Below are 26381 nucleotides of genomic sequence, written 5' to 3' on the forward strand. Positions count from 1 at the left end.
AGGAGGGCGGGGAGAGGGCGGGCACAGCCTGAGAGGGCCTGCGGGGCAGCTCCCTGTGGCCAGAGGACCAGGAGTCCGAGAGGTAAGCTGGTCTACTACACAGGCCCGCCTCGGGCCTGGGCCGGGGGGTGGGGGAGCGTGGCCTGGAGGGCAAGGGGCGGGGCCCAGCGCAGCTCGGTGGGCGCCCCCAGGGCAGTGAAGGTCCAAGGTAGTCCGGCTTGGTCTGTGCCCCCTGCCATTGCACTTACTGGAGGGAAAGGGACAGCCAGAACGCCCGAGGGCCGGGTCCTGTGTCGCTGCTGAGTGACTGATGACAGGCACCCCGCTCCTCGCCGGTCTCAGTTTTCCCGAGTGCAAAGCGGGGATGTGGAACAAGATTATCAACCTCCAGGAAACCCTGGACCCTCAGATAAATTTTCACTCCATTTGTATTTCCTCCCTAGGCAAGACTGGAGCTTGCTCTCCTGAATTTGACCCCCCTCCCCCCCCAAAGGGGAAGTACCACCCAAGAGACCCTGACTAGCCTCTCCTGGGGCGCGTGCGGCGTCCCCCTCCCGCCCTGCCCGGTCACCAGATACGCTTTCAGCTGCTTTCCTCCAGGCAGCCACAGCGGCCCCTGCACGCCCGTCCCACCGCCCGCACGCAGTGCTCTGACCTCACATCTCAAAGTGCGGCTCCAACGGGAGCACCCTAAAAACCGTCTTTTCTTATAGCCCCAATCTGGGAGCTGCAAAAAAGCACGCCGCCGTTGTCATCGCTCCCAGCTCCAGCCTTTTGCAGAGGAGAAAGCCGAGGCAAGGGGACTGGGGCTCGTGGAGTCTGCGCCCTCCCGTTCCTTGTTCGCAGATTCCTCCCCCTGCCGAGGTCCAGGTCCTCGCAGCCAAGCAAGACTGATCTTAGAGATACTGGGGAGAATGAGGGACTGCTGAGAGGTTCCTTAAGACTGTAGAGGCGACAACCAACAAACAGCCTCCAAGAAGCCTCGAACCCCCAACACACACACACACAGTGTTCTGTTTAAATACATAACAGGTCACCAACTGGCCTGAGGCCCCTAATACTGTTCACGCAGCATCTGCAGGCACAAAGAAACGTAGTTGGCCATTTCTCAGCCATTCACTGAGAACCTAATAAGTGCCAAGTGCTGAGGAATAGACAAGTAAATAGAGCACTAGGACTGCATTTATGATTGTGTCTATGTTTTCTTCTTTTCGATTTAATCTTTTTCTTAAAGATTTTACTTATTTTTAGAGAGGGAAAGGGAAGGAGAAAGATGGAGATAAACATCGGCGTGTGGTTGCCTCTTGCACGCCCCCTACTGGGGACCTGGCCTGTAACTGAGGCATGTGCCCAGACTGGGAATTGAACTGGCAACCCTTTGGTTCACAGGGTGGTGCTCAATCCACTGAGCCATAGCAGCCAGGGCTGATTTAATCTTTACTGTATTTTTTCCATTACTATTGAATCCCTTTATATCTCCCTCCCCCCAGCAATAACCACCCTGTTGTCCATGACCACGAGTCCTTTTTTCCTTTTTGCTCATCCCTCCACCCCCAAACCCTGCCCCCACACACACACTAGCTGTCATCTGCTCTCCATCTATGAGTCTGTCCCTGTTTTGGTTGTTAGTTCAGTTTGTTCATTAGATTTCTCATAGGAGTGAGATCATATGGCGTTTGTCTTTTTCTGACTGGCTTACGTCACTCAGCATAGTGTTCTCCAGGTCGATTCATGCTGTCGCAAAGGATGAAATTTTCTTTTTTTCAGCTGAGTAGTATTCCATGGTGTCAATGTCCCATTGTTGTTTTATCCACTCACCTAGTGATGGGCATTTGGGCGGCTTGCCTGTCTTGGCGACTGTAAATAACGCAGTGAACACAGGAGTGCTTATGTTCTTTCAAGTTACTGTTCTGGGTTCCTTCGGATACATTCTCAGAAATGGGATCACTGGATCATACAGCAGACCCACTTTTAATTTTTTGAGGAACCTCCACACTACTTCCCACAGTGACTGCACCAATCTGCATTCCCACCTGTGGGGGCGACTTTCCTTGCAAGTCCCCCGAGTGCCACGGATGAGAGTAAACATGACTGAGACATGATGTGATCTGCTTAGGGAGGAGAACTGGCCATTTTCCCAGAGGGAAAAGGCCGTGAGCAGTGGCCAGTTTCTCAGGGGAAAAGTCATTGAGCCCCCTCCTCCATGGCCTTTTATTTGGTTCTAATACACAGGAACACAGAGAGGCAAGGATCAAACAGTAGATAACATTTCAAAGAAATCTGAGGGTTTGGTATGAGTCAGAGTCTGTCAGGAACAGAGTTTTAGTGTTTCCTGTTCGAACCCTTAACATATGAATGAAAGCACTCTTAGCAGAGCAGATTTCACAGGTTTATCAGGAAGTCTTTGTGATGCCAGATTTTCCCCCAGGACACGCTCTAGCAAGGCAAGGAGCTGCACCCCTCCCCAACAGGTATTCGGGCTTAAGGGGATTAGACTCAGGAAGCACTTCTCCCAGAGGATGTGTGGGCTCGGGCTTTGTCAAAGCTGGGGGGGGGGAGTCCATTGCTCTTTGTTGCAGCCCCCCAAGTCCTTCCATGAAGGCCTCCCAAGTGACCAGTCTGGCCTAGGTTGCCCCTCCACCGTGAGAGGTCTTACCCGTCATTGATATCGACCATGCTTTGGGGGCAGGGAGAGGAAACTGAGGCAGCGTTTGCTACCAGAGACAAGCTTTGTCTCCTGTGGCTGGCATTCCAAAGGTCATCCCTTGCCCTTAGCCACAAGGGGTCAAGGTACAATTCCTAGAACCAGGCAGAGCGGTCTACTACACCCACCAACAGTGCACGAGGGTCCCCTTCTCTCCACATCCTGACCAGCACTTGCTGTTTGTCAATTTATTGACAACGGCCATTCTGACAGGTGTGATAGCTCACTGTGGCTTTAATTTGCATTTCTCTGATGATTAGGGACATATGTTACTTATAAATGAGGTTCAGAGTTTTCCAGAAATGAGGGAGGACAACCTCACAGTGACCGTGTGGGCAACCCTGCCTTCAGCTTGAGTTAGACCATGACTTTTCTTACTACACGCTTGAACTTGGCTTTGCAAGCTGACACTTAAATGTCTGAGCCCACTGTGAATGTCACACGAGTGGATGCCTGTTCATTAGACGCAGGCCGCTCTAGGCACGGAGGACCTGGAAACGAGAGGCCAAGTACTGCCAGAATTCCATCATGATCTCGAAAAAGGTGCAACCACCCGAACTCGGGGGTAGAGAAGCATAAAGGAGGCCACTTAAGGCTTCACGGAGGAAGTGGCATTGGATCTGGGCTTTGAAGGATGTGTATGAATTTGCCACATGGGTGTGGGGAACGGGTAGGTGCACTGCAGGCAAAGGAAGGGCTAGGTCAGGGCCTGGATGTGGGCATTTGGGGGATGGGAGGCCGGGGCTGTGGCTAGAGGTCAGGGTTCAACGGGAGATGGGAAGGAGCGGGGCTGATTCTTCTCTCGTGTACGGAGGCCCGGAGGCCCCGCGTCTGTCTCTGGTCAATGTCAAGGGTGCTGATGGACTCTGAGAACGGAGGAGCGGGGCGGGGAAGCTGAGCCCCATGGCACGGGAGGGTGTGTGCAGAGGAGACAAAGCCATGGACACTGGAGGAGGAGGAGGATCTGAAATGCCTTGCTGCACAGGCCACAGGCGGCAGCTCTATTAACCTGCCTCACTGCTGCCGTCATTTCACAATGCTCATGCACGTCAGAGCACCTCGTTGTAAACCTGAACTTACGCAATGCTGCGTGCCCACTCTTCTCAATAAAGCTAAACAATTTCTTTTTTTTTAGTTTATTTTTTTTATTGATTATGCCATTACAGTTGTTCTATTCCCCCCCTTCATTCCCCTCCACCCTACCCCCCCATCCCCACCATTACTTCCCCTTTATTTTATGACCATGTGTCTCAATTCCTTTAGATTCTATATTTCCCATGCTATTCTTGCCCTCCCCCTATCTATTTTCTACCTACCGTCTATGCTACTTATTTTCTGTACCTTCTCCCCCCATCTCCTCCTCCCACTCCCCTGTTGCTAACCCTCCTTGAGATCTTCATTTCTATGTTTCCACTCCTGATCTAGCTGTCCTCTTAGTTTGCTTTCATTTTAAGTGTGGTTCTTAATAACTGTGAGTTTGTTGTCCTTTCACTGTTCATGTTCCTTTAACTTCTTTTTCTTAGATAAGAGTCCCTTTAACATTTCATATAATAAGGGCTTGGTGATGATGAACTCCTTGAATTTGATCTTATCTGAGAAGCACTTTATCTGTCCTTCCATTCTAAATGAAAGCTTTGCTGGGTAGAGCAATCTTGGTTGTAGGTCTTTGGATTTCATGACTTGGAATACCTCCTTGGAATACTTCCAGCCCCTTTTTGCCTGTAAGGTCTCTTGTGAGAAATCCGCTGACAGTCTGATGGGGACTCCTTTGTAGGTGACTGTCCCCTTAGCGCTTGCTGCTTCTAGGATTCTCTCCTTCATTTTAATTTCGGCTAATGTAATTATGATGTGCCTTGGTGTGTTCCTTCTTGCTATTTCCTTTACCAGATTGGGGAAATTCTCCTTTATTATTTGTTCAAATAAGTTTTCCACTGGTGGTTGTGCCTTTCCCCCTCTGGTACCCCTATAATTCGGATGTTGGAGCGTTTAAAGATGTCCTGGAGGTTCCTAAGACTCCCCTCATTTCTTTGAATTCTTGCTCCTTGACTCTTTTCTGTTTGGCCATTATTTGCTTTCTTCTGGTCCACTCCATTGATTTGAGTCCCAGTTTCCTTTTCATTGCTATTGGTGTCCTGTGCAATTCCATTCATTTCAATTAGTTTCGCCTTCATATATTTGTCTAATTTGTGGCTATAATCAACCAGTTCTGTGAGGATCCTGATTACCAGTGTTTTAAACTGTGCGTCTGAGAGTTTTGCTATTTCTTCATCGCTTAGATCTATAGGCTCTGGGGCTTTGAGATCTTCTTGCGCCATTTTTGGTCTGTTCTCGCCCTTTAAGTGTGAGAAGCGGCGCCTTGGACTCCCAGGTCGCTGGGTTGTGACGCTGTATGTGGGGGCGTGGTCAGAGCGGGGAAATGGCGGCCCCCTCTGCCGCTTCTCACAGCTGGGTGAGGAGCAGCGCCTTAGGTGGTTCACCTGGGCCTGGCCACTCAGAGTCGCTGGGTTATGACGCTATATGTGGAGGTGGGGTCAGAGCAGGGAAATGGCGGTGCCCTCCACTGCCGCTTGCTGCGGGGACCTGCCGGGCCCCGGTCCAACCACCCACTCCCTTGCCTGTCCACCCGCACACAAATGCGTGACCACAGTCAACACGCAGCACCGCTCCTCCACTGTCTCCCCTGCAGTTGCTCGCTGGCTCGGTCGCTCACTAGGTCCAACCCTGCGCCTGGATTCCGCGCCTGAGTCCTTCCGACCGAGTCCTCCTGTGCAACCCCGCTTCCCCAGCCGCTGGTTTAGCCCCTTACTGGTCAGGCTGAAGAATTTGTTGTTAACGGACTTCCGAAAAGTTCAATTTTCCGTGTCCTGGCTGTGTTTTCTATTGCTAATATTTAGTTGTCTCTAAACTTGGTTGTGTGAGAAGGCACGGCACATCCACCTACGCCTCCATCTTGGCGGAAGTTCTAAACGATTTCTTAAATACTATCTTGGCAATGACAAAATAAAGTAACAGTTCTGAGGGGCTTGGGGAGGGGGGCAATGCAGGGGCTTCTGTTCGGGGTGACGAACCTGTTCGGAGTTAGTGCTGATGGCGGCACCATCTTGTGAATAAACGAAACGTGAACAAAGCGTGCGTTTTAAGTGGGGAAAGGGGTGGTCTGTGAATTCTATCTCAATTAAAAAAACAGGTGGGTGCAGCACCCCCCCCCCCAACAGGCTGTGGAAAGGGGGACGGAAACTTCTGGGCCGCTGCAGCCTCCCCGTGTGGACGGCCGGGCTGGTTTCGGGGAAGGCTGCTGAGTGAGGCCTGGGCCTGCCTCTCTGGCACCTGGGCCTATGCATTTACTTCCTGAGCTCCAAAAAGACTCCTCAGGACCTGGGGACACAGTCTCCTTAGTGGCTCTGAGCACTAATCCTACCTGTGACCATCTCGGGCCGGCTCCGGCCCAACTTGCCAAGAAAAGAAAGTGCAGTGGCACCGAATGAGAGGTCAGGGCCATAATCACAGCCAAAGCAGGCACTGCTTCTATTAAGATAACGATAGCTGGATTGATTCTCAGACGCCACTCTGATGACGGTCTTAGTTTCATCTCCATTCTCTCCTTGGAGGACTGAGGCGCAGAGAAGTTAAGCAACCAGTCTGCAGTCACACAGCTAGGAAGTGGGAGAGACAGGGTTAGAAGTCGGACTGTGTCACACAGCCTTCTGCTGTGGCTGTTGGGACTTCAACTGGTGGGACAGGGGAAGTCGGTGACAGGCTCGGACTTGGAAATGGCACAGTCTGGAGTGTTGGGGAGCAGTAGGGGGCTACCCAGCAGAGGGTGCAGGGGGCGGGGTCATTGCAATTGCCCCAGCAGTGGAGGGTCTGGCCCTGGGACAGTAACCTTAGAAGTGTTCCTAGGAGTCATTTAGAGAAACCAGATATGTGTCAAACATCCTGCAAGGCACCTGGGGTCACAGAATGTGGGTGTTCAGGCAAAACTGGGGTCCAGGGGTGGCCGAGTCCTGTTGGCTTTGCCGTGTGCCCCACAGCCATCACAGCTGCCACCATAGCTCCTTCAGCCTAATATCTTGCCAATACTCTGCCCTTCTCAGAACCGTCTGCAGGCCCCCGAGTTCCCCAAATCACTGTGACCTGGCAGGCTTGGTGCCGGAGACAAGCTCAGTGGTGCCCCAGCCCCAGCATGTCCATCCCTGATCCCCGGGACCTGTCCCCACACCTTACGGCACAAGGCGTGGTGAAGTGAAGGATCCAGATGGCCTGAGTGGGGAGGCAAGAGACCCAGAGAAGGGGGCAGCGTGGCCACAGAGGTGGAGACTGGAGTGGCGGCCAGAAGCCAGGGACTGCCGGGGCCGCCGCGGTCCGGAGGAGGCCGTCTCCATGCGGAGGGTGGCCTGCTGACCTGTTGCTCTGGGACATCTGGGCTGCACAGCCACATGCACTGCTGTCGGCCACCAGGACCGGAGCACCGCCTCGCCCGTTCTGTCCCCTGCCTGGATGCAATGCCTTCCCTGTGCCCCCGCTCCAGTCTGGTGTCCCTCAGGCCTCCCTTGTGAACTTTGTCCTTTGCCCCCAGCCCCGGGCCATGGGGGTGACCCCCCCCATGGGCTCACTCCTTCCCTCAAAGATCGGCGGTCCCTTCCCCCACCCCCCAGCCCCATAAGCCCCCTGTGGGTGGGTGCACACCATGCCTGTGCGTGGCTGTCGCAGGGCCTGGCACACTTTGGACGCCCACAAACCACCTTGTGCAGGACACAGCTGCGAAGCCCCAATGACCAGCACCAGTCAAAAAACAGGATGGCACAGTGACCGCCGTTTATGTCTCTGGCACAACCACAAGTCCCTGTCATCTCTTTGGTCCTCAGGTGACAGACACTTTGAGGGGAGAGGGGCCCACAGGGTCCAGGACAGCCTGCCCTGCAGCAGCCCGTGTGGGTCTCTGACCAGTGTGTGTGTGTGTGTGTGTGTGTGTGCGCGAGCTCCTGTGGGCCAGTGGCCTTTAAACCACTGGCAAGTGAGCTGGGGACAAAACAGCTTCCTCCCTGGAGCCCACAGGGTTTCTCCTGACCTCTGACCTTCGTAAGCTAGGAAACAGCCCCAGGGTGGCCTGCTTAGCTCCCTTGGCTCTCCTCACCTGCTCCGGGTTCCCCCAGGGGAGAAACCCAATGGCAGAGAGAGGCCTCGTCAACCTGTGTCTCCAGGCCCTTTGAGGAAAGGATGCTGAGGCCGGGCCCCGGGGCCGGTGGCAGAGGTCAGCTGCTAGGACCCCTGCCCTCCCTGGGCTGGCCAAGGGTCATCTGCCCAGAGCCTGGGCCCTGCCAGGGTGCCTTTCTGTGGAGGGCCCACTGGGACCCGGCTGGGAACCTGTGGTGAGTGGGGAGGAATCCAGTTACCTCGCCCGTAAAAGGGGCGGCGCCCAGGCCAGGTGACCAGCCAGGGCTCTGGGCAGTGGCTGGTGACTGCACCTTCTGGGTTTACTGTGTGTGGGGTTTCTCTCGTGGCTCTCAGTTGGCTGGTGGAAAACTCTGGGCCTGGGGTTATCAGCCAGGCAAAGGGGAAACCAGGGCGAGGCTGTGAACCTAAGACTGGGGGACACAGACACCCACTGTCTGGGAGAGGCAGCGTGTCCGCAGCCGCTGCCCCCCCCCCCCCCCCCCCCCGCAGCTCCTCATCCGGCCCCCACAGCCCTGCAGCCTTGCATCTGCGGGTCCTGCAGCCTGGACTGGTTGGACGTCTGCAAGCTGGGGCCTTACTGTGGGCAGCTGCGACAGCGCCCCGCTGAGGGTGGGGCGGGGACCAGCGAGGGGGGCTAGAACCCCTTCCTTCATTTCAGGCCATGGCTCCTCCAGAGGCGCCTGGGGCGCTGGAGGCTGCGTTGCGGAAAGGGGTCCCTGCTCTCTCCTCGGACCAGACCGTGGAAACCTTACCCTCTCCCTCCGAGGCGCTCTTCCCAGCGAACACCCTCCCTCCCACTACCCCGGGGCGTACCCGCCCCCTACCCCGGGCACTGTCCTCAGCCCTGGAGAGCGCATCCCTCATCACCTAACATCGCCCACCTGCTCTTCCATCGGTGCCCGCTTTGTACTGGGACCCGCCCTCCTTTTGTTTTCCCCTCCCCAACCCAGCTGCTCACTGAGGGACGCTCCGTCCCTGCCACGCCCACCGCCTCGCGTACACCCCCTGCCACCCAAAACCTTCCCCAGCTTTAGGGACCCCCCCATGTCAGAGCGGCTGCAGACAAAGTACCCGACCCGCACACACGCACTTTCAGGGGTCACTCCAGCCCTAGGACATTCCCCTTTTTCACTACGACTGGCCTTGCGCCCCGGCCGCCGCCCCAGTGTTGCGCAGCCCTCTTTCCGCTTCCCGCATCCCCAGCCTCCAGCCCCGAGGTGCCTTCTGCGGCCGCGATCCCTACTCCGGAGCGCGTTCCCGTCCCGCTCCTTGCCCCCTCCCCCCCCAGTTTGCGGCGCGGGGTCCTGGGGGAGCGCCCCTCTCTCGCCCGCCCCGAGCTCCTTTGTGCACCGAGCGCGCGCTGCGTCAAGGCGGGGGCGCCGCGGCCACACGCGCACACTCACCGGCGCACAATTAGCCCCCGTGAGCGGCGAAAGGGAGGCGCGAGGGGAGGGGGAAGGGGAAGGGGGAGGGGGCTGCCGCCGAGCCCAATCGCTGGCTCCCGCCCCAGCCGCGCGGCACCGCCTTCGCCATTGCTGCGAGCAGAGCTGGGACGCGGAGGCTCGGAGCGCGTAGGAGCCCAGACCTGCCGGAGCCGGGCGCGGTAGGTGCGGGCGGCCGCGGGGCCGGGGCTGGGCCCTGCCCGCCGGGAGTAGGCTCCGGGGCCGCTAGTCTCCCCAGGCGGGAAGGACGGGGGTCTCGGGCGCAAAGGTGCTAGGACCAGGGACGCGCGTCGACCCTCCGGGCAGGGGCAGCGCCCCCTCGCCCGCCGCGGGACGCCCCCGCGCTCTCGTCCAGCCACGAGACGAGACCAGAGCCCGTGCGGACACAGCAGCCCCCACTCTGGGCCTTGACCGCCGCGGCCGCTCTCCACCTCCCCAGAGACTGGGCGGCTGGCGAGTTGGGGACAGCGGGCGCGTTCTGCTCCCGGTGACTCCCGCCCCGCTCTCCCCACGCAGGCGGCAGCTTCGGGTCTCCCGGAACCATGGTGAAGTTGGGGAGCAATTTCGCGGAGAAGGGCACCAAGCAGGTGCTGCTGGAGGATGGCTTCGACACCATCCCCCTGATGACGCCCCTCGATGTCAATCAGCTGCAGTTCCCGCCCCCGGATAAGGTGAGAGGCCCCGCAACCCGCGCTGCCGGGTGCGTACCCCCAAATCCCGGGCGGCGGCTGCAACAAAAGAAACCTGCCGTGTGTGCTGGGGACGCGAAGTGGGGCGGGCTCGAGTGTGCTGGGGGACGGCCCTCCCCCGGGACAGCGACCCGCGCGGCATTCTGCATCCGGTGATCCCGGGGTCTGGAATGACAGCTTCGTGCAGACAACGGAACGCGCGCAGCGGGAAAGGCCCCTTCTCGATTTTCGTGGGGGTCTTATCGGAGAGATGTCCCTGCCCACCCCCAAACACACACCCTGAGCTGTGCCCCAGCGCTGCCCCTCCCCGTCCCGCCCCATGGTCCCCGGAGCCCTGGGTCTGGGGCGAACGCAGGACCCGCTGCCCCTCGTGCCTTCCCAGGTGGTTCGGTTTCAGCCTGATTTGCCCCGCTGCGCTGGGCAGGCCGGTCTGCTCCGCCGGGGGCCCCTCCCCGGCCGGCTGTGGATGCCGCAGGCTGCGTGCGCTCACGCCCAGCCGCCGCCTCCTTTGTTCCTTTTGTGAAGCCTCCGAACGCGAGCGCCTGCCCTGGCGCCGTTGGTGTAACTGGGGACAACCCCCAAGCGGCGGAGGGTTTTCTTTTTTTTCTCAATTTAAAGGATCCTGTCTTTCCTTGAATACAGCATCCGGTCAAGTAGTTTGTGCGCATTTAGGGATAGTATTTTCAGGAGTTAATACTGAAGATGGTAAATACGATGCTTAAAAGCCCACACAATTGTGCTGTAAAATACAAACCTAAAATAATAAACAGTACCCTTTCTCACCACCTTGCTGCTTCCTGAAAACCACCCCCACCACGGCCACAGCCACGAGCAAGCACATTCTCTTCCCAGAGGGAAGCACAGTTGCATCTGCTGTGCCACCTCGTCCCTGATGGGGAGGTTCTGACTCAGGTGTGGTTGTTTAGCTGGGCCCGTTGGTGATGGCTGGCCATGGGGATGGCGGGATATTCCTGTGAGTCCTTCCCTTCTAGGTGATTCCTTTACTGCCAGGGTGGGCCCTGTGAGAGGTTCACTCAACCTCGTCCCCCAATGGGCAGCTCTCCAGCTGCTCTGTCGGTGTTGGATGGGGGTGGGGCAGGAGCGAAGCAGGCACAGGTCCTTCATTCAGGTCGGGCAAGGAGGGTCCCTGGTCACCTGTGTACCTGGGCTGTGGTTGGAGCCGTTCAGGGCACTGAGGGCCCAGAAGAGGCTGCCGGGGAGGGGCTGGGCCGTGTAGAGGGCACACCTGGCGGTTAGCGCCCCCCCCCCAAGGCCCCCAGAGCGGGTGGCCTGAGCCCGGAATGACATGTCCAAGCGGTGCCTGTCAGCCACCCCTCCCTTCACCCTGAGCCTCCTCCTTCGCCCTCAGACTGTCCTACTGCAGGACCATCTGGCACACGGGCTTGTCAGGGAGAAGGTCAGGCCGGGAGGGGGTCCTGGCCGACCAGCAGAGCTGCCAGGAGTAGCCGAGGCAGCCCCCATAGGTAATGAGTCTCCCGTCTCTGGGAGTGTTCAAACACAGGGAGCAACTGGCAGGGACTGAGGGTTGGTGTCGAAGATTCCTGAGGTCACAGTTGAGGAAGCCCAGTGTCAGAGTCACTTACAGGGTGAGCCCAAGGTCACTGGGCTAACAGCTCCTGACTTCCGGCACACAGAAGCTTCCGGCAGGGCCTCCCGCTCCCCTGCTAGAGCCAGACCTCAGACGAACAGCAGCGCGGCGTTGCTCACAGCCAGGCTTCAGGGAGGCGATGCCACCTGTCCCACGTGACACAGCGCCGAGGGCTGAAGAGGCAGTTAGGGTTGTCGGCAGACCATTCTGAGCTTGTGCCCAGGTTCCAGAGGTGGGACAGTGATGGCGGTCCCAGGGATGGCCTCGCTGTCCAGGCCGTGCGCCCTCGTGTGCCGGCTCTGGGCTGTGGGCTTCACGAGTGTGCATTCCTCTGCTCCGCTGACCACACCAGGCAGCGCCATCATTATGCCATGCGAGGGGGTGGGGGTGGAGGCCCAGAGGGTTTGAGGGACTTGCCTGAGGTCACCCAGCCTGTTGGTAGCAGATGCCGACTGAACCCAGGCTGCGGGGATGCTGGGCGGTCCCCACTGGGCTGAGGCTCTGCGGACCCCTCGCCTCGCCGAGCCCAGCAAGATGGGCTCGTTCCATTGCCCAGGCAAGGACGCTGAGGTCCCAGGATGGGCTCAAGGTCACACAGCTAGTCAGGCTCAGCCAGAATTTAGGGTGGGCGGCAGGGTGGTGCCTGAGCATGGCCCCCAGACTGGGGCCTCTCGGGGTGGGATGCAGGCGGCCCTTGCGCTGGGCACTCACGCCCCTCCCAGTGGGAGGGTGGGGACAGAGGAAAGGTGAAAGCTGGTTACAGGGATGTGACCCCCTCCTGGGGGTCGTTTTCCAGGGACACTGGGCATGGGCTGTGTTCTCCCAGAGAAGGTATCCAACGTCAAACTCGGGGCAAGAGCCCCTCCAGCTGCCTGCCTGTGGGTGACCGTCCTGACTTGAGAGGTTTTTCTCATCCTGCCCCAGGTCCCACCGTCATGGAGAATGGCCCCATCTCAAACCAGCTGCCCATCGAAGGGGCATTGTCATGGGGCAGGGAGAACAGGGCAGGGCTCCCCAGCTCAACACACCCTCCCTGGCTCCTGCTCTGGGGGTGGGGGCTTGGGGATTAGAGACCTGTGACCCCCAGACCCTGCTCCTGGACGCCTCCTTGTCCAGTGGGGGCAGAAGTGGACAGTCCCTGGCCATGGGGTGTGTGGGGGGCAGTGACGGTGAGGAGCCTGGAAAGGGCCGGCTGGGGCTTCCTCTGAGGCTGGCATGGGTGTGGGGAAGGGTTTGTATGGGACGCGGCGGGGTGGGCTTCCTGGCTGGAGACAGACACCCCACCTCACAGCAGAGGAGGAGGTGGGGGGCGACAGACAGACCCAGATCACGTTCCTTGAAGGCTGGTGCCTGCTTCTGCCTGATCCTGGAGGGCACAGCGCCCTCAGACCTTCCCCCCTTTTAAAACCCAGGGCTCCTTCCTGGGACCAGTGGGACTGGAGGTGCCCTACAGCCCCGGGGCCAGGGAAGGGCTCGGGGCAGCAGACGGAGGAAGCGGGCACCCTGGGGCCCGTTAGCCGCCCCTACCAGCTGTGTGGCCTTGGCCCTGAGCTGAACTCCTCTGCCCCTCAGTTACCACCACCCCCTCCTGGGGCTGCTGTTGGGGTCCTTGGTGGGTTATTTCTCTGAAAGGCCAGGCACAGAGGAGGCCACCGATGATGGGGGCTGCCCTGGTTCTGTTTTGTGAGCTATTTCCTGGCGAAATGGTGACTTTGAATACCAGGGTTCTCACACGCGTCCATTCGGGCAGATGCGTCGGAAGGCACCTGGCTGCCCACTGACCAGAGCTTTGCTTCTGTTTCCTGGACAAGGTGGTCGTGAAAACTAAGACCGAGTATGAACCCGACCGCAAGAAAGGCAAGGGGCGTGTCCACAAGATCGCCGAGTTCACTGTCAGCATCACTGAAGGCATGTCGGAAAGGTTTAAGGTGAGTGGCCCCTGGGGTCGGGGGAGAGGCTGCGGGACCTCAGGAGGGACCCCAACTGCAGAGATGACCTGGGGAGGGACCGGGACAGGCTGGGACACCAGTCATCTGGGCTGATCCCATGATCCCAGCTGTGCCAAACCACTTGTGGCTTAAAAAAGTTCTTCGTTTTTCGTCTTCCCAAATGAGCACGTGTTACTTAGTTTTAAAAATGGGAGGAGCCCACCCCTAAACTTTCTTGCAGACAAAGGTCTTAAACATGTGCAAAACCACGCAGCAAACACAGAAATCTCGGCCTAGCAGTTGTGGGAGGGAAACAGTGACCGGAGGGTAACTGTCCTGCTCGTCACCCGCCCAGCGCAGACCTGAGCCCCCCCGCCAGGGCGGGGTGGGCAGGACGGCCCATTTCGCAGGTGGGGAAGTGGAGGCCCAGAGCCCTGCGTTCAGCCTCCCCGTGCCAGCCCGAGGCTGGCTGGCCCTCCGCACTGGGGCTGCGGGGTGCGCTCATGTCGGGGCGGAAGCCTCACTCGGGTCAGTTTTCTGGGGGGGTGCAGCTGCTGGACGGGGTGGGTTCCCACCAGGCTGGGGGGCTGCCCTCTGGGGGTGCAAAGCTGTGTAGGTTGAGGAACAAGTTCGGATACTGATCTTCCGGAAACGAGAGACAGTGAAGTGGGAGCGCAGCCCTCGTGCAGGCTGAAAGGGGTGATGTGGGGGGTCAGGGGGGTCCCCAGGCCTTGAAGAGCGGCCCTGACCAGCTCTCTGGGGACGTGGGAGTACTTCTCGTGCAGGGGTGCGGAGGTGCTCACACACCCTGCCCCTGGGGAGGTGTCCGCACTGCTGCCGTGTGTGGTCCTGCTCTGTGACAACACGGGGACTGGGTAACAGATGGAAGCGAAGCCTGAAGAGGTGAGGGGGCTTTTCGGGGTGGTTGGGGAAGCCAGGGTGTGGCCCTAAATCCCTCCTCCTCCCTGTGGCTCCCCGCTGCCCCGCTGGGCGGGCGGGAAACCCTGCAGAGGCCTGCCCGGCCCATGGCTTCGGGGGAGGGGTTTCCTTGTCAGCTGATCCGGCCCCCCCCACAGGGGTAAGGGCTGTTCCACAGCCCACTCTGCAGGTGGAGAAGCTGGGGCCCGGGTCGGTCTGCGGCAGCGGGTCCTGCCGGTGGTGTAAGGAGGGCGTGTTGGCCGATGCGGCTCAGCCGAGAGGGTCAGGGCCAGGACCCGCCTTACCGAGGTCGGCGCCCCCCTTCAGTCTGGCTTAGCCTCTGCCGCCACTCACTACCTGTCCCGCCTCTGCCCTGGGATCGCCCCCCCCCCCTTGAGGCAGAAGTGACCTAGATTTGAAGGTCACAGTGGCATCATTCTCACAGTGGGACACCACTGCCATCCCTGCTCTGCCCTGCGCCTCTCCCAGCCCCAGTGTGGCGTGTCCACGGGCGCAGGGGGCACCTGAATGGCAGTCCCTTCCTGTTGAGTGCCCACCAGGTGCCAGGCTCTGTCCCCCACCTCTGGTGCCCTTCATTTGTGTTTCTCCTGCATGTTCCCTGGGTGCCGGTCCCCAGGTCCCTTGTCTAGGGCACAGGTGACGCACCTGGCCACCAGACCTCTCAGCAGCCACAGCTGGGCCTCTGGGTGGTTGGTTTCCTGGCTCCCATCACCCAGGGCCTGGGCCCAGAGGACCTCAGAGGACCAGTGCCCATCTCAAGGGACTGCCTGTGGTGGCAGAACCCGGCCTCGTCTCTGCTCCTACCCCCTGGGGATGCCTCAGGTGACGATACAGCTGGGGCTGGGGACCTTGCTGCCCTGCAGTGCGCCCTTCTCCCCAGCGCTGCGCATCTGCGGGCCAGATGCGCTCAGGTGCTTAGCATCTGTGGCCCCTTGTGACTCACAGCCACCCTAAGGGGGGCGTCACCAGCCCTGTTCACAGATGAAGCTGTTGAGTCCCAGGCGGTCACCGGTGGGGGGCTGGGGCACCCCCCATGACTCCCTGCCGCTGGGCGGGGCCTTTCACAGGCCTCCCACCACACATGCCTCCAGTGCCAGCTCAGAGAGCACCTCCCCCACAAAGCTGCTGAGGATTCGCCTCACCCCCAAGTGTCCCCCACCCTCTTGGGGGGGCAGTGACAGTATCTGACACTGGTGTGCTGCATGCGCCACCCTTTGGGTCCAGCTTGTGACATGTATTATCTCCCTCAGTCCTGAAAACCCATGAAGAATGGACGGTGGCGGCCCCAGAGGTGGGGGGCAGCCTGCCCTTGGCTGTGACCCCTGAGGTCACTTGGCTTCTCCAGGAGGGTGGGTTTGCCTGGGGCGCTCTCACCCCAGTCCGAGTTGGACTGGAGCTTGTGCTTCCAGGAGCCCTTCGACCTTGAACCCATGGACGAGTCACCCTCCTCAGTGGCCCACAGAGCGGGTGGCTGTCCAGTGTCAGCGTCACCTTCCTCTGGTTTCGTCCCTTGCAGTGGGGTGCCCCGCCCCCTGCCCCGCCCCCTGCTCTGAGGGGCTGTGCTCGGCCCAGGCCTCCCTTCTGGCGTCAGGGGCCCCAACCCAGCTGCGCATTCGCTGGGAGGCCCCGAGAGACAAAGGGGCCCCTGGCCTGCGGGGCCCTTGCTTCTGAGGGTCAGTGGCAGCTCTCGACAGAGCCCTCTCTGTGGGCCTTGGGTTGTCACTTTTCCCCCAGTAGGACAGGTGCCTACCTCGGGCACCGTCGGTGGGTGGCAGCAGGCTGTGAACCCGGGCAGCCCAGGGCTTCGACTGGGAGGCCCGTGGGCTGTTCTCGGCCAGGGGAACCACCTGCCTTGTGAGAGGCACAGCTGCCGGCCTTTGCTGTTATCCCCTCTGAAGAGGGGAGGAGAGGGGTCCTCCTGGCCGCCCGACACTGTGCCTGGGGCAGGCAGGGCAGGGGGCGGCGCCTGTGACACAGCGGGGCGGCGGGGGGGTGGGGGTGGGGGCCGTCTCTGGTCGCGTGCTCCGCAGCTGGCTGCCTAGCGTCCCCTTATGGAGGGGGCGCGTTCCAGCTCCGGGTCGGGGCAGGCTCAAGAGGGCTGGTGCCTCTGGAAATGCTCAGTGCTCGCTCTTCTGGAATATTCTCTTGGCCTTTCATTGCTATTTTGTCTCTGGCATCCCTGAAGGCATCCCACGGGAGGCGTTGGCGGGGCGGGGTTGCGGACCCTCTTTGAACATTGGGCCAGACAGCCTTCCGCACGCTCCTGGGGACAAGGCCGAACGTGTCTGCCCCCAGCCCAGCCGCCCTCTGTTCTTTTCGCCCCTCCTAGCCCCTCCCACGTGTGACTCGCAGGAATGACCTGGGTGGGGCCTTCCAGCTGTGGGAGCAGCAAGTAAATAACGTCCCTTTGTCTCTGCACCGTGTGGTGCAGGAGCGAGGCGCCGCCGCTCTGAGCCCCGTCTCTGTGCCGCCTTGGATGGCGTCCTTGAGCCGAGATGTCTTTTTGGATGTTCCTTTACGGTGACGATCACTCAGGGATTAATCTCTTGGCCGCGAGGTTGCTAGGCTGGTTGCTAGGTAACTGAGGCCCGGTTTCCATAGACTGCCAGCCGCCTCCCCAAGCCCGCCCCCCTCCTAGGCTTCCGGAGACATTCCTGTCAACGAGAAAAGCCCTTGTTCCATTCACTGGAGGTGTGTTTGTGTCGAGAATAAACAGTTTTTAACTGCGTGTTCGGGCTTGCCCACACAAAGTGGCGGGTCGGGGCTGGGGCTCGGGCTCACCCGCCCTGGCCCAGCCGGGGCGGTGATGCCGGCGGAGCTGAGCGGTGGGAGGGCCTGGCGGGGCGCAGCCGACCCCTGACCCCTGACCCCTGAGTGCACCCCGGAGCCCACACGCCCTCCCTCTGGGAGCAGGGGGTCCTGGAGAGCAGAGCGCCCCCGCCAGGCCGCCTTCCGGACTTTTACGAGATTCCAAGGCCGTAAGTGTCTCCCGGAGCTGGTAGCGCGTCCTAGCAGGAGAGGCCGTGTTCGTGGGACTGGTCCCCAACTGTTGGCAGGCGATGCGGCAGGGGGCGTCCCTGGGCACCCGTCACACGAGAGCCTGAGGGGGTTGCATCTTCCTCTCACATCCTGCGTGACCTTGAGCACTCTCTCCGGTAATCCCCGGGTGTGTTTCCAGACGCGCGTGTTAAATATTTATGAACAGCGACAGCGTCTCCTCGGCATTCCGTGGTGGGGTCGTCACACAGCGGCCCCGAGCTCCTGAGGGGCCTCCGGCACCCCTACCCCCCGCCGAGCACCCGCAGGGTGCGGCCGGGTCCGAGGGTGCAGTCCGCGTCCTCTGACGCAGCTGGCGAGTGAGGGCATCGCCCAGCACTGGGTGCCGAGTGGGCCGGGGCACCTCGCGGGGCGGGGTGTCTGTGTCCGCCTTTGGGGGGGTGCCTGGAGAGCCTAGCGCTGTAAATACCGGATGATGTCAGGATGCGTCCTCTTTCCCGCGATTTTTTTACCACATTACCCAGTGGAAATGTTCATTTCTCTCCTCCCCCCGAGGCTGGGAGGACGGCGACTGGAGTAAGAACAGCCCGGCCGCCGTCCACACGGCGCCCATGGGCCCCCAGCTTCACGAGGACTGTTCCGTTCAGTTTCGAGGGTTGGTCTGCTGTCCTGGTGTTGGAGGGGGACTGAGGTCAGAGGTTAAGGAGCAGGCTCAACGTCACCCGCAAGCCGGGGGTGGGAGTGGGTGGGACAGACGTTCCTCCCACACCAAGCCCACAAGGCTCTGTGTCCCACACTGCAGCTGCGCAGGCTCCGTGGGGTGACTTTTCCGAGCTGCAGACACCAGGCTGTCACCCCCAAGGAGGCCCCAACCTGGAAAGAGCAGACAAACGCACACATTCCAATACCACGCTCGTCCCTCACGGCTGCAGTGGGCGGGGCCTGGCGCCCAGCCCCCAGTGAACGTGCAGAAGGCTGGTTCGGGGCCAGGCCCGGCCTTCCCGCAGGCTGCGCGGCCCAGCTGAGCAACAGTGGACACACCAGGCAGGACTCAGCCGGGACTCTCCCGAGCACTTAGGACCCACGGTCCCTTCCTTACAAGCACCTTGAGAATTCACCCCAAGGCCCACATCCGATTAGCTTCTGTGCCCAGCAGTTCTTTCCAGAAAACTCCTCTGACGCCCCTCTCGCCCCGGGCAGGGCTGCTCTGGTCTGGGCTCACTCTCTTGTCCTGCCCCTGCCGCTGCCTCGGCTTGTGCTCCCCGGCCTCCCGCCTCCCAGCCGTTTTTAAAATTGTGGTAAAATACACGTAACCTTCACTGTCCTCTTGGACAGCGTCCAGCTCAGCAACATCTGGTGCATCTGCAGTGCTGTCCCGCCAACACCGCGATCCAGTTCCAGAACATTCCCATCACCCCCGGCAGACAGCCATCCCATCGGCGGGGTCTCCCTGTCCCCCTGCCCCGGCCCTAAGCCACCGCCAGCCCGCTCTCTGCCTCTGGGGTCCCAGTTCGGGACCTTTCACAGGGATGCGATCACGCAGCAGGGGGTCGCTGGTGGCTGCTTCCCACTCGGCACCGTGTTTCCGGGGCCCGTCCACGTGGCAGCGGGTGTTGGTGCTGCACTCCTTGCCACGGACATGCCACATCCCGCAGCGCGGATGGCCCCCTCCGGTGTCCCCAGCAGCAGTCCCCAGGGGGTGGCCGAGTGGGCCTTTCCCGCTTCCGGCTGCTGTGAGCGCTGCATTCCGTGTGAACATCAGTGGTCCGTGGTTTCGTGTCCGTCCCCGGGAAAGGGACTGTCCCTCACACAGTGACGTCGTGTTTAACACATCGAGCAGCCTGTTCGCCACGGCAGCTGCCCGGTGGGCGGCCTCGGTGCCCCACCTCCTTGCGCGGCGCGTGGGTGCTTGCTGAACCGTTTTGTTACCACCGTGCTGGTGCGAGCTCACTGGGCTGCTGATGTGCGTGTCCCCCCCGGCCAGCGACGGCGGGTGTCGCTCCTGCGGCCCTCGGCTACGTGAGCGTCTCTGGAGAATCATCTACGTTCTGTCCTTTCCCGTTTTTCGCTGGGCCATTTGTTCCTGTGTGGCCGAGCCCCATGGGTTCCTCACACGCTCCGGGCACTGGACCCCACCCGGTGGCAGATTGGGGGCCAGACCTGTCCCCTTTGGTGGCTCGTCCTTCGTTTTCTTGCGCGTGTTCTTTCATGTGCAAATTGTTTACCTTTGCTGAAGGGCATTTACTTTTTTGCTTCTTATGCTTCTGGTGTCAAAGTCACTATTGCCAAGTCCAACTAAATCATGCAGATTTGTTGTTTTTTCTAACAGTTTTATGGCTTTAGCATTTAGCTGTAGGTCTTTATTCCATTTTGAGTGAATTTCAGCACAGGGTGCAAGCCGAGGGTCCAGTTTCACCCTCGTGCGTACAGACACCCAGGTATGACGCCGTTTGTTGAGACTCTTCTTGCCCCATCAAGTGGCCCTGGCACCTGTTACTGAGTCAGCTGACCGTGGATGTGTGGTTTTGTTTCTGGACTCCGTTCTACGCCATTGCTGTGTGTGGCTATTCTTACACCATTACCATGTGGTTTTGATGACCGTAGTTTTATAGTTAAGTTCTGAGGTTGGGAAGGGTGAGTTCTCCAACTGGTTCTATTTTTTTTTAGATTTTATTTATTTATTTTTAGAGAGAGGGAAAGGGAGGGAGTGAAACATCAATGTGTGGTTGCCTCTTGATCACCCCCTACTGGGGACCTGCCCTGCAACCCAGGCCTGTGCCCTGACGGGGAATGGAACCGGCAGTGCTTCGGTTCACAGGCCTGTGCTCAGTCCACTGAGCCACGCCAGCGGTGGTTCTGTTTCCAAGATCGCTCTGGCCACTCAGGACCCCTTGCAGTGTCTGTTTCTCCCCATTTCCCGTGGGAGGTGGTTCACACACAGCTGCAGGTGAGGGCCCACCCTGATGACCTTGACTTAGTTAATTACAGCTACAAAGACCCTATTTCCAAATAAGGTCACTGTACTGGGAGTTAGGGCTGCTGGATTTTGGGGGGACACAGGTGAACCCACAGCAGACCCAGCACCTGGGGCGACGTGCTCCTCATCCCTCGTCACTGACCCAGTACATGAGCTCCCACCTCAGAAAAGGAACTCGCAGGCAACCTCACTCAGTTGGCGGGGGCAGAGCCGGGACGCCATTCTGAGCCCTGGGGGGATCTTTCCGGAAAGGCCTGTGGCTCTCCCCTCAGGCCATGGCAAGCATGGGGGGGAGGGGACACTGCCATGTGCTGAGCTGCACGCGCACATCTCTGTCCCCACCATGGTGTCTCCCAGGTCTGAGCAGACCCAGGGGTCCCAGGAGGCCAGGGTGGGCAGGGGCGAGCAGGCAGCCGAGGGGACATCTGCGGGCAGGGGGGCTGTGCCTTGCTCTGTGCCTCCTGAGGACTCTCTGGGGGCTTCTTTCTTTGTCCTTCCCCCCAATTCTGGGGACTGTCACACTCTCCTCTGTGGGCTTCTCGGCCACCAGGCCGGCGAACCCTGTGGGGAAGGCCCAGGCCGGCTTCCAGGAGGAGAGGCAGCACGAGGAGGAGCAGCTGGGGCACTCGGAGCCGGGCTCTGGCGACGCTGCCCAGTCGAAGGGACAGGTGAAGGGATGCCCCTCCCCAGGACTGGACGGCAAGTTCTTTTTATTGAGGTGACATACAGCACTGCCATTAGGTTCGGGTGAGGGAGGTGTCGATTCAGCACCTGCGTGTTTTGTGAAATGACCACTGTGGTAGGTCTAGTTAACCCCCATCACCTCACAGTTACACGGGTTTACTCCTTGCGATGAGAACTTTTAAGGTCTATTCCCTTAGCAACTTACAAGTATGCAATAGTGCCGTTACTATAGTAACCACGGTGGGCCTCTCACCCCTGGGACTCAGACGGGCTCCCCCGCTGTCTGAATGCAGAGGTTTGGGTGAGCGCCTTTGTGAGCTGGAGTGTGGCCGGGAAGCCGGCCCTTTTCACTTACGTGCACACCTGTGAGCGTCCCCAGACCCAAGCACAGCATGCACACGACGTCTGTTCCGTTCATCATGACAGAAGTGCTGAATTACATGCAGTTCTGTGCCAGACGGAACCCTCTTCTGAGCTCGTGGGCTTTCCGAGACCCTAGGTGCGTCTTGCTGACGGCCCCAAGTACCTCGGGACCGGCCCCGACGCTGACGCGCTCGGCTCGAAGCTCCGGGGTGCGGTGGATGCCAAGGCGCTGCCTGTGCCGCGGCCGCTGCAAAACCCACCCCGAACACTATTTGTGCTTTTCACCTTCTTTTACAAAAGTGAAACATCCCCTTCGGGAGCCCCCTGGTCAGTGAGGACGGGTACACGGCAGATCGTGGGTAAAATCGAAGTGGCACAGAGTGAACCTCTGTCAATCCGGGGAACCTGTAGCTGGAGGGGTGCCTCCTGCAACCTCACTGAATTACTGACTCTAACAGTTGTTGCGTGGCGTCTTCAGGGTTTTCGACACGTGATGTTCTGTCATCTGCCAACAGTGGCAGTTTGCCTTCTTCCTTTCCAATCTGGATGCCCTTTCTCTCTCCCGCCCGACACCGAGTAGAGCGGTGAGCGCGGGCACCCTGGTCTCCTGATCTCGGAGGAAAAGCTTCCGGCTTTTCCCAGTGAGTCTGGTGTTGGCCGTGGGCTCATCAAATAATATGGATGTTGAATTTTATCATGTTTTCTTCCACATCCACTGAGGTTATCACTTCATTTTTACCCTTCACTTTATTAATGTATTGCCTTGATTTATTGCTGGGTGTCGAGCCATCGTTGCATCCCTGGAATGAATCCTGCTTGATCGTGGTGGACGCCCCCTTTAAAGTGCTGCTGGGTTCACTTTGCTAGCATTTCGTTGAGGTCATAGTCCAACAGGGCTTAACCTGCTGTGCGCCACAGGCCTCTTCTTGTAGTGTTTACTGACACCCAAAATGAAACGGGAAGGGTTAGGAAGGAGGTGCTTATGTTAAATACAGCTCTCCCCACAGAGCCCCGGGGGGGCGGCCCTGTGGCTCTGGTCTGTGCGGAGTCCCGGGAGCTGCCAGCAGGGGCTGGGTCCTGGGCAGGGTGGGCAGGTCTGGGTGGGCGGTAGCTCAGAGGAAGTGTGGAGCGCAGGCTCTGGTGGGGCAGGGAGACAGGTCGGGCGGAAGCCATGCCTCTCCCAGCGTGCAACCCAGGTGAGGGGGAAGGACAGCGGGGCAGCTGCAGCCTCCAGAGCCAAGGCTTCCTTCCGCAGCACCCACCCTGCCCACGTGCCGACTCCAGCTGCACCGCACCGAGTCCCGGGCCCTGTGAGGGCGGCACCGTGACCTCCCTGCTCCCCGCCCCCCTCTCCTGTGCTGGGCCAGCAGGACTCCTGTGGTCCACGGTCATCGGAAAGCCCTTCCCGGGGGGTCCGGCCCCGTGGGGTTCCACCCTGCCAGTCTTCCAGGGTCAGGCATGCGGCCCACCCGCAGTACACGCTGTCAACAGACGGGGAGCATCTCTGGCCCTTAAAGGGGGTGACAGCCCTGACAGGGACCACCTTCGAGGCCCAGACCCAGGGCCCTTCCATGCCCCCGCTGCCCTCCAGCTGGGGCAGGACCTTCCCCCGCCGTGCTCTTCCCACAGGTGCCCTGCACGTACCTACGAACACTGGCTGGGCACCTGCTGTGCTGGCGCTCGGCCTCTGGTAGTGATGAACGCCACGTCCTTGTGCACGTGAGACTGCCCTCAGTGACGGGGACACTGAGCACACAGGACATGTCCAGGGCAGCGGTGAAGGGGGCCCACCTGGTCCCCGCTCAGGGGCAGGGCTGGCGGTCAGGCTTCAGGAGACACTGAAACAGCCCATGAGCTGGTAGCAGCTGTGTCACCTTGGTGGCTGGCAAGTCAGACGGGAAAGATAGCTGGGTTATGGGGTCCAGGGTGACGCGTGGCCGCGGTGGGGTTGGAAACCGGACAGACAGTTGTCCATTGAACAGCAACCCTGCCACGTTCGTCCCCGAAGCCCCTGGGTGCCTTGTTTTCGTGCCTCCTTCCAGAGACAGCGTCTTCGTGTGCATACGTGTACGTGCGTGTGCGTGGGTGTGCACGGCGCACGGGGCCCGCCACGCTGACGCCCCTCTGCCCGCAGGTCTCCGTGCTGGTCTTCATCGCCCTGGCCTTCCTCACCTGCGTCGTTTTCCTGGTCGTCTACAAGGTGTACAAGTACGAGCGCCTCTGCCCCGATGGGTTCGTCCTCAAGGTAAAGCGCCACCCTCTCCCACCCCCACCGCACCTCACGTCTCACTGGACTTTGAAGCCCCCGAGGGACGGTGGAACCCTTGAGCAGCTGTCACTGAGGCTGGTGAAGGTCCTTGGGAAAGGGCCTCGTGGGAGGACCGCCTGGGAGGGCACTGCGGTGTGGCGGGCCCTGGGCGGGGAGGGCGGGCTGCCGAGGGCCACGCGGGGTCTGGGAGCAGGGCTGGCGCGCACCCAGGCTGCTCACCAGTCACAGAACAGTGGCTTGCTCTCTGGGCCTGGGACAAACTTCCCCTGTGAAGGGGCAGACTCACCCGGCCTTCCTGCAAGGCCAAGGTCTGCCGGGCACCCTGTTCCAGGGGACCCTGTGCACAGCCGGCCGGCCGGCATTGGGGGTGCAGCGGCCCTCACAGCCTGCTCTGCAGCTGCATCTCCGGGGACTGGCATTTTCCACCAGCACCTAATGCGGGGTGTGGGGGATCCTTCCTGGAGAACACAGCTGGGGGTGCTGGGAGCTGCTGGGCTAAAGTTGGAGGAAGGAGAGGTACGAGTGTGGGGGGGTCCCTTCCCTTCCTCTGTGCACATCTGTGTGTCACATGCTGTCCCCAGATGGTCTGCTGGGCCGGGTCACACCCTGGTCCCCCTCCCCCTGCACGTTCAGGTGCACCCCAGTGCAGCCCCGTGTGGTGCGGGGGGTGCAGTGCAGGACGGGGTCAGGAGGGCCCCGGCTGTGCAGGGGGGCAGCAACAGGCCCATGTCCAGAAACTGCCGAGTGCTGGGAAGGGCCCGGGGTCGAGATCCGACAAGGGGTGTTGGGCGGGTGAGGACACCCCAGGCTGGGCCTGTGGGCCCCAACCGGCACAGCAGAGCTTCTGGGGTGTGTGTGTGAGGGGGTCCCCGAGGGATGGCTGGGGAAGGCTCCTGCTGCCAGGCGATGTCCTGAGGGACTCAGAACAGCAGAAGCGGGCGGGGGAGGATGCGAGGCTCCTGCATTTGCCTCCGCTAGGAGTTCCACAGATGGGGTTCAAAGGCAAGGCCGTGCTGCCCAGACCACACCTCAGTTTCACCTCAGAGGACTGTCTGTGGACATGCCCTTCCTCTGGGCAGAGCTTGCCTGAGAGGAACTTACCAGAGGGGGCATGTGGACCGGGCTGTTGGGGATGCATTTTTGGGGTGACCCCACAGGGTCCCATTTTCCTTTGTTTCCCACAGAGGGAGGAGGCACGGGGCCGGGTCGATGACCCCTCTGACCCCCAACAGGGGCTGAGGGCTGTCCCTTCCACGGAGCTGGCTGGGAGGGGCTGGGATGCAGCTTCCTGGGGAGCCCCCTTCCCCACCTTTTCCAGGCGGCTCTGGAGCCCTCCTCACCCTGGGGTTCTGGCCCCCCCAGCACCCAGGCTGCTGCCTGCCCAGCAGGCTTTGGTCTCCTCCAGGTGCCGTAGGACCCTGTGCTGGTGATCAGCGGGGGAAGGGACAGGGCGAAGGGGAGGCAGCAGTCCAGGCTGGGGCCGGCAGAGCCGTCCCACCTGGGCCCGCAGGGCCCCTGACTCTGTTCCCAGCCCCTCCTGTCTGGGCAGCCACCAGCCTCCCCTGCCCCCAGGCTGGTCTCCTTTGCCAGATGCGCACCACCACCCCCCAGGCCTGCCAGCGACCTGGCTCACAGGAAGCCTGTCTTCCCTTCCCCCTCATCTGAGCGTCATTTCTGGTGGGTGCATCAGAACCTGAGCTGTTTTCTCGATCCACGTGACCGCCAGCGTCAGATCATGCGGTGGGAGGGCCAGTGCCCTGGGACACAGGCCCCGGAAGCCCACACACCGCTCTGTCATGCCCTGGTCCGTGGGCCTTCACCAGGGCAGGCGCACACTGCCCCCTGCCCCCAGCTGACCCCGCGTCTGGCCGGCCTCCTGTCTTTCAGAATGCCCAGTGCATTCCCAATGGCTTGGCGGCCTACTATGCGGAGCAAGACCCCCACTCCCCGGATAAGTTCTACGCTGTCGTGAACCACTACAACCTGGCCAAGCAGAGCATCACCCGCTCCGTGTCGCCCTGGATGTCCGTGCTGTCGGAGGAGAAGCTGTCGGAGCAGGAGACGGAGGCGGCCGAGAAGTCCGCCTAGCAAGGTGGGCGAGGTCCTTGTGTGCAGCCCGAAGGTAACAAAGGGACTTTGAGGGACATTTCATTAAACATAACTACCGATAATGTAGAGGTTACTCATTTACGGTGCAACCGCTTCTGTTTGCTACTGCTGCTTTGCAAATGAAACCCGCTGCAGACCTCCCGCGGGCAGAAAGTCAAGTGCGCATCCACGGTGCCCGAGAGCACTGACACACTTCCCACGTTGAGGGGTCTCAACCGAGCTACTCTGTTGGGGTCCATTTGACGTTGTCCAAAAATAAATTTACCCGGACGTGCAAGGGTCTGGGTTTCAGACAAATGGTGCACTTGCAGAACTGATTTTTTAAACCGCCTTGCTGTCTGCTGACCTGCGTCCCACCCATGCCTGGCGTGCCCCCAGCTTTGCTCAGAGCGAGCTGCACTCCCCGCCCTCGCCAGGGGTGCCCCCACAGACCACCAGGGCTCACGTGGTGAGCGCTGTGGAGGGGGAGGGACAGGTGCCATCAGGTCGCTGTCGG

General features: G+C 60.4%; 1 protein-coding gene across 2 annotated transcripts; it reads left to right on the plus strand.

Annotated features, from left to right (window-relative positions):
• Positions 1-26182, plus strand: NSG1 (neuronal vesicle trafficking associated 1). 2 transcript variants are annotated; one of them, XM_037126805.2, is made up of 5 exons: positions 1-82; positions 9838-9992; positions 13431-13547; positions 23642-23752; positions 25664-26182. In XM_037126805.2, exons 2-5 carry the CDS (start codon positions 9864-9866, stop codon positions 25862-25864), a joined length of 558 nt encoding a protein of 185 aa, XP_036982700.1. In that variant the 5' UTR covers positions 1-82; positions 9838-9863; the 3' UTR covers positions 25865-26182. The 2 variants fall into 2 exon arrangements, with proteins under 2 accessions (XP_036982700.1, XP_036982699.1); XM_037126804.2 differs by lacking the exon at positions 1-82 and adding an exon at positions 9391-9482.
• Positions 26183-26381: the final 199 nt, after the last annotated feature.

This window comes from Artibeus jamaicensis, unplaced genomic scaffold (genome assembly GCF_021234435.1).
Source record: "Artibeus jamaicensis isolate MK-2021 breed Jamaican fruit bat unplaced genomic scaffold, CSHL_Jam_final contig_76, whole genome shotgun sequence".
In the NCBI taxonomy this organism is placed as follows: domain Eukaryota; kingdom Metazoa; phylum Chordata; class Mammalia; order Chiroptera; family Phyllostomidae; genus Artibeus; species Artibeus jamaicensis.